The 14,252-nt window shown below is 36.0% G+C and overlaps 1 protein-coding gene and 1 pseudogene across 12 annotated transcripts in view; both read right to left on the bottom strand.

Moving 5' to 3' along the window:
- Positions 1-14,252, bottom strand: part of Adam22 (ADAM metallopeptidase domain 22) — a 222,258-nt gene that overhangs the window by 88,368 nt on the left and 119,638 nt on the right. For all 12 annotated transcript variants that reach the window (XM_046462449.2, XM_058585035.1, XM_046462443.2 and 9 more), the window contains exons 5-6: positions 6,196-6,278; positions 606-669 (exon numbers count right to left, since the gene is read on the bottom strand). In XM_046462449.2, coding sequence (XP_046318405.1) covers positions 606-669; positions 6,196-6,278 — 147 coding nt within the window. The remainder of the gene's footprint in view (positions 1-605; positions 670-6,195; positions 6,279-14,252) is intronic.
- On the bottom strand, positions 9,455-12,839 carry LOC131424869 (elongation factor 1-gamma-like; annotated as a pseudogene).

Below are 14,252 nucleotides of genomic sequence, written 5' to 3' on the forward strand. Positions count from 1 at the left end.
ATGTCCCCCAACCCCCATCATGTTGAAGTTTTAGAGCTGCCCTAACACCATACATGGAGATAGGGCCTATAAGGAGATAATAAAGGTTAAATGAGATCAGAAGAGGGAGCCCTAATTTAGTGTGACTGATGACATTACAAGGACAAGAATAGACAATGAGAGATGGATCGATCGATCCCCTCCCCCAATGTAAGCACATAGCAAAAAAGTATCTATCTGCCACTCAAAAACAGAACCCTCACTAGCCACCAACCCTGCTGATTTGGACCATGCAGACTCCAGAAATGTAAGAAAAAAAAATATGCTGACTTTGCCACTCAGTCTATGGTATTTTAAGGTAGACCAAACTAAGACAGATCAAAGCTAGAAATGGAGGCTTCAGAACATTTCACAGGGAAAGTATTTCCAACATAAAAAGAGAAAGAGACAAAATAAAAGTTTTAAAATCATGTGGCTTTGACTTATCTAATATTTAATTAACAGAATCTTACTGTGTTTGTGTATACTATCCTAGCCAAACAAAATATGAAAATAAAATTTAGGGAAAAAGGGAGGGAAAGCTCTCAACCAACATTTCCATTTGCTACTGCAAATAGAGCACTTACCTGGGCCGTCTCATTTTCTTCTGGCTCAATGAGATATGTGTGGTTCCCATCATAGAACATTCCACTGCCAATGACAAGAAAATCATTAAGCATGACTATTAACTCTCATCTCAGGACAAGATCATTTTAAAATCAGCAGCAGAGAACCAGTTACTTTCAATGCCTATTTCCCAGTCCCATCCATCACCTCCAGGTAAACCACACATCACACACCACACATACTCTGCTAAGAGGAAAAGCCCCCTTCCTCTGAATCCCCCTGAAATGGGCTCTCTCATCCTGAAATTGCCATTCTCTAGTTGTTATGCAGTACTCCTCCCTCTAACTCATAATTCCAAGATTTTAATATACAAAAGTTCACCTAGAGTTTTAGAACCCTTCTCAGATTTCTAGGTGAGGACTTAGAAAGGTACATTTCAAACAAACCCCAGGAGATTCTTGTCGGGACCAAGTTGACAATGGCTTCCCTACCTCATACCTGAAAGATGTTCTACTAATAAGAACTAACACATATTAATAACTTGCCATGAGCGAAATATTTGCACTCATTTAATTGTTCCCACAAATACATGAGGTAGATACAATGTCTACCTTCATTTTATAGGAAAGGAAACAAAAGGCTAAAGAGATGAAGTAACTTTTCCAGATTATATAACCATTAAGAATACAGGTAGGAATGGAGCCCAGGCAGCTGGGTCCATGAACTGCCCATTTGCAACCTGCTGCCCTCCTTCACTCATGCAGTCATTCAACTTGTGTTTATAGAGCACCTGTGCACTGTTCTTGATGCTGGGATATAGTAGTGAATGGAACAAATGAATTCTCTATCCTCATACTTGTTTGTTTTGTTTTTTTGTTTGTTTGTTTGTTTGTTTATTTTTGGCTAATATGCAATCTATGAAAAACAGACAATAAATATCTAATAAACAAAGAAATATATATTAGATGGTGATAATTTTTAGGGAGTAAAATAAAGCAGTTTAAGGTCAATAAATGGTTCCAAAAATTGGGTCTGGGGGACCAGAGAGCAAGGACTGTTGATTTATATAGGTGGTTAAAGCAAGGCTTCACAGAGAAGATGGCATTTCAGCAAAAACCTAAAAAAATGAATGATCCATAATTATGTTTGTACAAAGAACATTTCAAGTCCAAAGTAAGAGAATCTTGGAATGGGTGAGGAAAAGAGTACCGTAAAATGAAATCAGAGGGCGAGTGGGAACCATATTAGGTAGACCCTTTTTAGGGCCTTGGCTTTTACTCTAAAAGAGGAGAAGAGTTAACCTCTGTAGGCTTCTCAGCAAGAGAAACACAATCTCTGCTATTTAAAATGATCATCCCATATCCATCTTTAAAAGTAATTATGTAAGTACTTTACACATTACACCAAAGTTAAATTACAGATGAATAAAAAGTACTAGAAGAGAGCATGAGAGAATAGATACATATTATATTCACATGTATAATAAAATTTCATGTTTATGAAATCAAATATGTTTCAGATATACGTAATTTCATATATATGCATGAAATTTATATTACAGCTTTCATATAACACAAAACTTAGAAGTTACAGAAAGATGAATACAATTAAAATTTTCCTGGCAAAAAATATTTTCCAAAAGCCAAATTGAAATTAAAAAAACTTGCTGGGTCTGGGGTTGTGGCTCAGAGGCAAAGCATTTGCCTAGCATGTGTGAGGCACTGGGTTTGATTCTCAGTACCACATATAAATAAATAAAGGTCCATTGACAACTAAAAAAAATTAATAAAAAGAACTTGTTAAACAAATATGTTTCTCAATACATATCTTGCTTGAATTTTCACCAGTCTGTGACAATATAATCTAATTTTTTATGCTTGAAGTCTTTTTCTCTTCTTTGGTAGAGCTCTTTTTTTGTTGTTTTTGTTTGTTGTTATTGTTGTTATTTGTTGTTATCCTCATAAATTCTTTTCCCCATGCAGAAAAATAAATAAATAAATAAAAATAAAATAAAATGATCATCCCAGCTGCTGTGTTATACTAATATTTAGAACAGCAAGGACTGAAGCAGGGATTACCGCAATACCCAGGAGAAAGAAGTTGGTGGCTTTGATCAGGACAGTAATGGGAGAACTGGATAGAACTATTTGGATAGAACCCAAATTCTTGGTATATTTGTTTATTTTTTAGCTTTCTTTTTTGGTTCTGGAAATTGAACCCAGGACCTTGCACAGGCTAAGCCCATGTTCTACCACCAAGCTATACTCCCAGCCTGGATATATTTTGAATATAGAACCAACTTGTTGATAGATTTGATATGGAGTGCAAAAAAAAAAAAAGTCAGAGATGGAGTTGTCATTTAACAAGATAAAAAAGGTTACTAGAATAGCACAATAGGGCTGGGTCAAGAAAGTAAGGAGCAAGGAGCAGAACAAAAATCAAGATTTGGTTTTGGACATTTAGGGTGCATGTGGCTCTTTGTCATCTGAGAAATCCTCTGATTTCTCAGTTTCCACTCAGAGAGATTCTGATAGACACTCCTTTTGAAGGTCTTGATCCTTTTATTGAAATCAAGCCCTTTATGATACTAAAAAAACTTGCCTTACCATTCAGGCATTTGAAGAAAGCAAAACTGTGATCTGCTGCAGTAATTCTTCAGTTTGAGGTAGAAATGACTGTATGACAACCAGGCTCTTAGAATGGTATTTGTCTTCCATAGAAGCCTTAATGAAATCAGTTGGTTTCCCTGAGCTATAATTATAATGGCTTCCAGTTCTGCTTCTATCCAAATTCTTTCATTCCTGCTACAACATCTTCCACATGTCCTAAAATTTTATATATCCATGGGATGGCTATTCTCACATCTGTACAGTTTTTAAACACAATGCACTTTCTGAATTTGGATGACATTGCATTTGAAATTTAAAAATAAACAGATGTCCTTAGTAAAATAACATTGGAGATATATGCCTAAGGAGTCAGAAGGGAGATCCTTTCAAAACAGTAGACCAAATATGGTAGTGGACATTCTCTTGACCCCTGCTGAGAACTGAAAATAAAACCATCACCATTTTCTAAAGTTCACATGGCAACAGTGATTAAGTAGCAAGCAGATTATTTTGTTTAAATAGGACTGAGTGTTATTTGCCCTTGCATTAGGTTAACGTCCAATATGAAAATTGGTTCTTTTTATTGAATCTAAACATTATGTATACAACATATGAAAAGCAGATCCTGACACTGTAATTGGAAGATACTGGTTTCCTGTGAAAATATGCCATTATTAATTCCTTAATAATCAAAAGATACATGTGTTTTATTTCCTTTGTTTGAAGATTGACACCTTTTTGTTATAATAGTTTAAATTCTAATGAGTATATTTAGTCCATAACAATATATTCTTGATAAAAATCTGTAGCTAGGATCAAGTCATTACAGACCAATTAAGCTAAAACTTTATAAAGCTGAATCAAAACAAGATTTTGGAAGGAAACATCAGCTATTCTCACAAATTTCCACAAGAGGGCAATAAACTATAAGATTTTGTCATAACATCAAACATCCTAGGACCAAAATATTACCTATTAGTCCTTTGATTTTTTTTTTTTTTTTAAGAAATGTGCCCTCACATGCTCCTTATGGAAAAAACATATGAATCTGATATTTCCCTTTTTATATTCTTTAACTAAATACCATAAATCATAAAAACGAATAAACTTTAATAGGCACTTGGTAATATATAAAAGATAAATCATGTATAAACTAATACATCTCATGTCTAAATCACTGTAATTGAGACAACCTGTATTATTTAATGCTTAGTAACAAAATGTTCCTGAGAGCAATTTTTATTCAGAAGGTAAAATCAAGATGAAAAGTAATAATTAATAAATAACAAAAAGATACAACATCTAACGTGCTCCAAAATATCAAGAAAGCCCAAACATGGTTTTAAAAAATTCTGACAGTGTCTCTAGACACAAGCTGACTTTTCTGTGTTCAGTTTTGCTTAGTTTTAAATGAAAGTTTCTAAAGGTAGAAGTAAATTTTACTTAGTTAAAATAACTGAAGTCCAGAAGCAGAAATATGTGTTCTACTCCTGATTCAGACTCATTATAAAATTTCCTGAAAATAATTATTTCATGCTTTTTTTTGGGGGGGGGGACTAAATCCAGGGACACTTTACCACTGAGCTACATCCCCAGTCCTTTTTGGGGGGTGGGGGGAAGCGGGGTGCCAGGGATTGAACTCAGGGGCACTCCACTATTGAGCCACATCCCCAGCCCTATTTTGATTTTATTTAGAGACAGGGTCTCACTGAGTTGATTAGCACCTCACTTTTGCTGAGCCGGCTTTGAACTCACAATCCTCCTGTCTCAGTCCTCCAAGCCACTGGGATTATAGGTGTGTGCCACTGTGCCGGGTTCCCAGTCCTTTTTATTTTAGTGACAGGGTCTCATTAAATTGTTTAGAGTTTCGCCAAGTTGCTGAGGTTGACCTCTCCACCAGACTGATCTCTCAGGACTCATGCTTCAACTGCCTTAATATTTTCCTAGTGGTTGGTAAACAGCAAACACTCAATAACTGCTTGTGAATCAAGAGAGCTACATTTCTAACTTAGCAATGGAAAGAAAATATTTTAAAGTTTCCCAATAAAAAAATTTAACAAAACTAAATTATAGTGCTAACTTGTTCAGTACCAAAAAACATAAAACAAACAAAAAGGAAAAGAGATGATTCAGTTTAAATAGAAGGCCAAGTAATGACACATTAGTTTGCAAGATGTTGTGAAACAAATAAGTGATGGCCACCTGTGTATCGCCATTATTGACAGGACAGAGGAAAGAGATGTATTCCCATGTCAAACATCAGAAAACACTCTGTGATCATGAAGGTTATGAGAAAGGAAGCAAGAAGGATGAACTCTGTTCTTTGGAGATCTCTGAGAATTGACGGATCCTCCCACAATAGCTATGAGGTAGGTGGAATTCTGGCAGAAAAAAAAAAAAAAAGGGCTCTTGAAGTCACTTGCAGCCTTCTGTCTTTATGCAAGGAGCCCAGAGTTTCCATTTACTGAAATTTCCATTATTCCATGAACATATAAAAACTGATATGAAGGAGGAGTGGGGTAAAACTGGTACCAAGGGGCTAAATATCCACAGAAACTGAAGTTACCAAACCACTCCTGTCGGAATTTGGATGAAACCAGAAAAATGTTCCCTGTATCACTGTTGGGCATCATATTTATAATTCCAAAGCCTCTGGTTTCTATAATTTTAATTTTATTTTTTTTATTTTTAAAAAATACTTATTTTTTAGTTGTAGTTGGACACAATACTTTTGTTTTATTTATTTATTTTTATGTGGTGCTGAGGATAGAACCCAGGGCCTCACACGCTAGGGGAGTGCTCTACCACTGAGCCACAAGCCAGCCCCCAATAACTTTAATTTTAAAATTTCCTTAGTTTAAACACCACACATACACACACACACACACAATTATCACTAATTTAAAATTATTTCTTAAAATAAAATAGAAACTTCTATTTAAAATTTTAAAATATATATATATTGAAAGAATGAATGAAAAGTAAACTTTTGGACACTTACTGAAGTCCATGACATGTTGACAATGCAACAAATGAGACAGGATTTCCTCGGATCTGGCCCTGGTAGTAACAGTGCTCTCCTCCCTGAAAACAGAAACAGAGGACGAGGAGAACCAGCAGCATCATTTCAGTAGAGGTTTCTGCTCTCACTGTACTTGCATGTACCATAAAGTTCTATGCAATATGTCATTATTCAGATTAGCATTATCAAACCACTTCTAACAGAATTATTCAGAAATATTCCTAATGAGATGACTTCAAACCCAAAGAGAGGGAAGTAAAAGTTGACTTCATTTTCTTTTTATGTATGTGGTAGCAGAGAACAAAGAAACAGATATTAAAATACATACATGTTCCATGCAACAAAGTAAGTTTAATCATCTAGTTCCCGAGTTATGAGATATTCAACCTCAAGCAGCAGTAAAGGAATGCTTTCACATGGAGCTAAGTAAAATGGACTATAAATTATGTAAGAGTTACTAAATTATAAAGATGGAGAAAAAAATGACTGTTTTTATGATGTTTATCTCAAAACTTGACTGCTACACATCAAAAAAAGAAACTATATATCAATATTTTTGATGAATATAGATGCAAAATCCTCAACAAAATATCTGTAAATCAAATTCAATAGCAGGGTGAAAAGATCCTACATCACGATCGATCAAGTAATCCCTGGCTTCATTCCAGGGATTCAAGGTTGGTTTAACATATGCAAATCAGTAAATGTAACTCACTACATAGACAGAATCAAGGATAAAAGTCACATGATCATCTCAATAGCTGCAGAGAAAGCATTTAATAAAATCCACCATTTCTTCATGATAAAAATCCTGAATAAACTAGGTATAGAAGGCTCATTCCTCAACATAATAAAGGTTACACATGACAAATCATAGTCAGCATCATACTGAATGAGGAAAATTGAAAGCATTTCTTCCAAATCAAAAACAAGGCAAAGGTGTCCACTCTCACCACTCTTACTCAACATAGTACTGGAAACTTTAGTCATATAAGGAAAAAAAATAAAAGAAAAACAAATAGGAACAGAGGAAATCATATTATTCCTAATTGCAGATGATATGATTCTATATCTAGGAAATGCTAAAAAGTCCACCAAAATTTCTTAGAACTGAAAAATAAATTCAGTAAAGTAGCAGGATACAAAATCAAAATACAAAAATTAGCACCTTTTCTATACACCAATAATAAACTCACTGAAAAAAAATCAGGAAAATAATCCTATGTGCAACACTTCAAGAAAATAAAACAAAATATCTAGAAATAAATCTAACAATGTGAAAGACCTCTACAATGAAAATTGTAAAACACTGAAGAAAGAAATTAGACACCAAAAAGTGGAAAGACCTCCCATAATCATGAACTGGGAGAATGAAGATGGTTAAAAAGGTCATACCACCAAAAATGATCTACAGAGTCAACACAATCCCCATCAAAATACCAATGACATTCTTCACCAAACTAAAAAAGGCAATCCTAAAATTCATTGCCAAAGCAATCCTGAGCAAAAAGAACAATACTAGAGCCATCAAATACCCAATATCAAAATACGCTATCAGCCACTATAAGAAAAACAGTATGGTACTGGCATTGAAAAAAAAAGACATAAAGACCAATAGAATAGATGGGAGGGCCTAAGAACAAACCCACACATCTATGTTCATATAATTATTAACAGAAGAATGAAAAACCTATGTTGGAGAAAAGACAGCCTCTTCAATAAATGGTGCTAGAAAAATTGAATATCTGCAAGCAGAAAATTGAAACTAGAGCCCTATCTCTCACCCAGTATAAAAATCAATTCAAAATGGATCAAAGACTTTAAGGTAAGAACTGAAACTTGGGAACTACTAAAAGAAAACAGAGAGGAAACACTTCAAGATATAAGCATAAACAATGATTTCCTTAACAAGACTATAGTTCAGAAAATAACAGCAAGAATTCACAAATGGGATTATGTCAAATTAAATAGCTTCTGCATAACAAAGGAAACAATCTACAGAGTAAAGGAACAGGTTAAAGAATGGGAGAAAATCTTTTCCAGCTATTCAGCTGACAGAGAATTATTACCCAGAGCATATAAATAACTCAAAAAATGTAACACCAAAAAAACAAGTAATCCAATCAATAAATGAAAAAATCACCTGAATAGACACCTCAAAGGAAGCACAAATGACCAATTAAGTGAAAAAGTACTCAATGTCTTTATCCATCAGGGAAGCTCAAATCAAAACTATACTGAGATTTCATTCAGAATGGCTATTATCAAGAAAGTAAAAAATAACAAACACAGGTAAGGACATTGTGGGTGGCAGAGGGGAAGGAACCCCCGAGACACTGTTTGTGGGAATGTTAACTAGTACAACTACTATGGAAATCAGTATGTAGGTTCCTCAAAAAAACAAAAATAGAATCACCATATGATCCATTTCTACCACTGCTTGGTATACACCTGAAGGAACTAAAGTCAGCACACAATAGAGATATCTGGATACCTATGTTCATCACAGCACTAGTCAAGTTATGGAATCAGCCTGGATGCCCATCAGTGAATGAGTGGATTTTTTTAAAAATGTGTTATATATACACTATGGAGTATTATTCAGCCACAAAGAAGAACAAAATCATGTTACTTCAAGAAAATGAGTGAAACTGAATATGATTATGTTGTGTGAAAAAAGCCAGAGTCAGACAAGTATCACATATTTTCTCCCATACATAGAATCTGGAGGGGAATAAAAAGATGACATTAAAGCAGAAGGGGGGGGGTCATTAGGGAAGAGGGAGGGGGTCAGGTGATACAATGATAAAAGAGCATAATAGGGAGGGTAGATATGAGCAAAGAATGTTGTATGCATGTATGAAAATGTCACAAAGAATTAACATATGCTAGTAATTAAAATATTAGAAAAAAATTGACTGTACCTAAGTTTATGTTATTCTTTTCTAAATCCAGGAATGGCTTTACGATTAAGCAGTCCAGCAGTAGGGTTTGAGATGGTGAAGTGTCTTCTATCAGACAGTCACATTAAATTCTATTAAGATTCATTTGTTTAGATTAAATGTACTTGGAAAAGAAAAGAGGGTAAATCTTTTGACATCTTACAATGTTGCTTTAAAATACTCCCTAGGCTACCTGGTTCAAAGACCAGCAGCGCTGACATCATCCAAATCTTCTTAGAAATGCCAATCCCAGACTAACTGCATCAAAATCTGCATTTTAACAAGGTCCCTAGGCACATTAAATTTTGAGAAGCTCTGCTCTAAATGACCTTTTCCCATTCTCCTACTAAGCTTCTATTTCTTCAGTAGTTGAAAGCTTATAATTAAATTGACTCATTGAGACAAGAAAAAATAAAAGAGGAAGGACTGATAGAATGGGTAGTTAAAGGGGAAAATAAATGTTACCTACTTTAATCTGGTTTAAGTGCTAATCCTACTTCAAATATTCAGTGCTTGACAAGAAAAGGGGAGAGAACAGAAAAAAAAAAATGAAGATTTAACAAGTCCAAAGACATTTTCTTTACCAGAATTCCAAGGAAAACAGCCTGTCCTGAGACTAACGTTGTTCATGAGATAATTCCATAAGAGTTGATGAGTCTCAATTTTGAGGAGGGAGTGGAGAGCAGATTAAATCCTACATAACGCAATCCCTGGCCCTGTAATACCTCTAAAAGCCCAGAGGAGTCACTGAGCACCGTGAACCAAGGAGTGTGGTTGGATTTAATGGAGAAGACAGAATGGTGTTTCATATATGGGTCAAACAATGATGGACCGTAGAAGGTCACAGGACTTGGGAGCAGATAGGAGTCTTGACAAAAGGACATAGGACACTGACTATGTGATAAGAATTGGTGTGGTGTAAGTGTTGTGTGTTTGTTTTTTTCAATGTTCAGTTTCCTTTAAAAACCTCCATCTCCCTGAAGGGCGGGTACAGGCAACTGGACAATAGCAAGAGATGTTCACCTGACTTGCCCTGATTGAAAGCTTCCCCCAGGTGCTGGAAGGCCCCTGCCCAGGAAAATTACTCTTGAACCAGCAGCTGGGTCTCCTCACTGGCAGGATCCGGTTTCTGCCATGTATATGACTGACTCCTACTCTACCTGTCAATCTAGACCCAGCAGAAAGGCAAGCTCCTGCCCTCGGAAGACCCAGACTCCAGAAATGGAGCTGCTGTTCTTGGTTCCAAAGAGGATGACACTGACAAAGGTGTTCTTCCTCAGCTTGTCCAATCTGCTAAAACATTCCAGTGATGAGGTTGCAACCCATGAAGGTCTGGGTGAGCTCTTCAGGAAAGCCATACTCAGCATGCCACAAGCACCAGCCATCTTTATCAAAGTGCTCCTAATAATACAGTAGCGCCTCAGACAGCATATCCCCATGGGAGTATTTGCATTTAAATTCATCCAACACAAAGGCACACTTAGGCAAAGAGGTCCTTGGCCTTGGGCTCAGCAGCCAGTGCCTGCTCATGTTCATCCATCTCTTCCTCTGGAGCTGGGGCAACTACCTTTTCCTCCTCTTTCCACTCGGTCTGGGGCTTCTACTTCTCTTCCCATAAACACTTGTCTTTCCATGGCGAAACATTCTCTTTCCATGGTGAACCCTTCTCTTTCCATGGCATGTTCTTTATAGGCTGGCTCTTTGCAAACTTCTTAGCATCAAACTGAGCCATGTTCTCACACAGCTTCACCTTCCCCAAGACAGCCCCCCGAACTGGGGCTGGTTAATGCCAGGTAAGGAACCCATGATTGGTATTGGGTAAGGCCTGGTGGAAAGAAGGCTCCAAGACCTGTTTCTGGAGTCACAACAGGGTACAGACAACTGTGATGTCAGCCAGTGTCACTCATTCACCCAAAAGAAAAGTCCTTGTCTTCAAGTGAGCATCCAGCAACCCCAGAATTTACCTCACCTCCTCCTTTGTATTCTCAATGGCCTGTTTGTTGTGGTACAATGATGCCCAAGGTAGAAAACACCCAGGTACTGGCTGGGGGCAACATGTCACTATCAGCAAAGCTCACCCTCTGCACCATCTGGGATGCTGCCTCTGGAGTACTTTTCTGCAGCTTCCCATTGCTCACACAATAGGAGATGGCATTGCTCTCAAACACACAGAATCCACTGTCACCCTCAAATATTGGAAACTTGCCAGCAAGAAATTTGCAGAGAAATTCAGGGTGTACTTGGTTTGGCCAAAGTAGAAATGGTGTGGTGCAGAAAGCACGTGGATCTGAGCCCCACCGTACTGAACAGTGATGAGGACCTTGAAGGCCCACCAGTTTTTGGGATATGTGTCCATGGTCCCAGCCACTGCAGTGATTCTGCATATAAAAGGGTGTGTTAACACTATAAACTCTTGGCTTCTTCACCTAATAAATTGTGTGATCTCAAAGCAAGTCATGGAAGCTGTGGTGTGTGTTTCCTCATCTGTCAAATGGAGATAATTATCTCATGGGTTATTATGAGGATTAATAATGAACTAATAAGCATAAAGGATTTAGAATAATGCTTGGTCCTTGGTAAGCACTTAATACTGTTTGCTATAATTGTAAATACTGCGTTTCAACTACTGTTCTACTAAATTTATATACACAATCACATTACATCTCACATCGATCCTACAAAGAAATTTTGTTATACTTACTCCACCCTGAAGGCTACAATTCTTAAAGTCAAGTTAAACCTACAAAGTTGCCAAGTAGGGATGTGAACTTTGAGTGAAGGCAAAGCCTGTGTGACTTCCCTAACACTAGCTATGAGGTGGATCTAGAACTATGGGTTATGCAATGCAAATTGAACAAGTTTCTTTTAGTAGGAATGGGGGTAAATTTACAGAAGTTTAAGTACCCTCTGTTGGCGTTAGACTGATGAACAGTCATTAAGACTACATTCTAAGTGCATGTGAGGACATTGACTCAGATGACCCCGATTTTCTGAACACAGCTGATCTGACCAATCAACACTCTAGCTTTGCACTAGCCAGACATGGAAGGTTAATAGTCGTCAAGGTGAACTGGACAGAGAAAGAACTGTTTAAATGTATTTCCCTAGGCTGTACCCTGAGTAACTCAACCAGAACTTCTCTCTCAGAAGTGTAAGACTCACAATGAATAGCAACACATAAACATAAAAGAAACAAAGAGAAGTAAGTAGGAACAAGAGCACAAAAAGAGGTACCAGGTTAGGAAACAATGGATACCAGCAGTCAATATTATGTGGGGAAGATAGATCAGTAGCAAAGCCTACCAGGAATGCTTTATAAATTACTGATGTTTTCTTTAAAATACCAACTCTGGGAAACATGTCATATTACATCATAAAAAGGACAAGGAATTCATTTGATTAGATAATGAAAAACAATTTTGCACTAATTTCTGATTCAGAAAAATAGGAGTCAGTCCAACAACAGCATATGATCAGGACCCATCTGCACAAAAGGCTAACACGACAAGTGCAGAAGAGCTCAATATGGTTGAGTCATTATCGAATGTTTCCATGACACTTCAAGAAAAGCATAAACACCAAGGAGGAAATATCTCCTCAGTTGGGCTACTATCGTTCACATCTTGAGGCTTTCAATTGGTGATATATTTATTTCTTCTAAATAGCAGTGGATATTTTTTATGTTATATTTTTCAGACATTATTCACCATGAACCAGTAATTATTTAAACTAAGAAGTAATGAAGATTTTTTTCCCTTTAACATTTCTGGAAATTTTTTTTTTAATCCAAGATAGAGGATTCAATGGTAATGAGCTTCTTTAATTTATATATCTATTATAAAATTATTAAAATAAATTATTATGTACATTTAGTCAACTTTTATTTTACAAATAATTAGTATCTATTATTTCATTTTTAATTCATTATATTTATTTATTTATTACATCACTGGAGATTGGACCCAGGGTCTCACACTTGCAAAGCAAGTGCTCTACCACTGAATTAAATCCCCAGTTCCTATCAGTTTTAAATGACACACACTTGCAACAAGAATTCTAAGAATTTAGAGTATACAAGGTAAAGAGTGAAAATACTCCCTTCATACACATATACTTCTGTCAGTCTGTATGTAGCATTACTAAATGTGCAAATTAAATTTTAATAATATTTGGAGACAAATACAATTATAGTTCTTTGCACATAAAATATGCATTGCAATTGAAAATAAAAACTGCATTTTATTAAAAATTATATATTTCAATAAAGACTGGTGACTTAAGCCAATTTATTCAAACCCAATCAATTATGACATCTCTCCATATCTTTAAGTGACTTCTAGATAAGCAGGTATTATATATAGTAACGTAAGACAGATGTTGTAGGAAAAGAAAAAAAGCCAGTACATTCTGATAGAGATGGGCTCTTTATCCTACTGCCAGTCAAAGCTTTGTTCCTTATTGTCTCTTTGTTCCAGAAATAAATCCATGTCCTTGAAACTTTCCTCAAACACCTTGATGTAATAACATAGTCATAACATTACAAATGTTTATTGTCAGCTAATTAGATAGTGACAAGTAAAAGAACATTCACCTCTATAAAAATTAATTATATGGTAGTTCATGTGTCCATTTATTGGTTTAGCTTCCCAGTGGGAAAAAAAACCTTGTTGTAATTTTTATTCCAAGGAAATAAAAATAGTCATTTATTTGCAAGACTCAAAAGGTACCATATTTTTATTAGACAACCAGCAATATCGCAAAAGAAAAATAGAATTTATTATACAGAAGACATAATAAGGATAATGCAAAGAAAGTTATTCAGCCTGGGTTATAACATAATGTAAACCAAATAAAAACAAACAACTGGAACACAGCATCAAGGCCACAGTCTTTTCCCCTCTCTCCAGATCAGCAAAGGAAACCTGACTTTTTCAACTCCAAGATGGGCCAGGGCCACTTCCTCCAAAATGCTTTCTCAGACTCCCACCTCTTTATAAATTACTTTCTTTCCTTCTCTGGATTTTCATAGTTATTTTTACTTTTATTTTTGTAATCTGTACTACATCTATTTCTACCTGCATTCCTGTTTCTGTC

Source organism: Marmota monax, unplaced genomic scaffold (genome assembly GCF_021218885.2).
Source record: "Marmota monax isolate L192 unplaced genomic scaffold, Marmota_monax_Labrador192_F-V1.1 WCK01_AAM20220418_F8-fsc00165, whole genome shotgun sequence".
NCBI classification, from domain to species: domain Eukaryota; kingdom Metazoa; phylum Chordata; class Mammalia; order Rodentia; family Sciuridae; genus Marmota; species Marmota monax.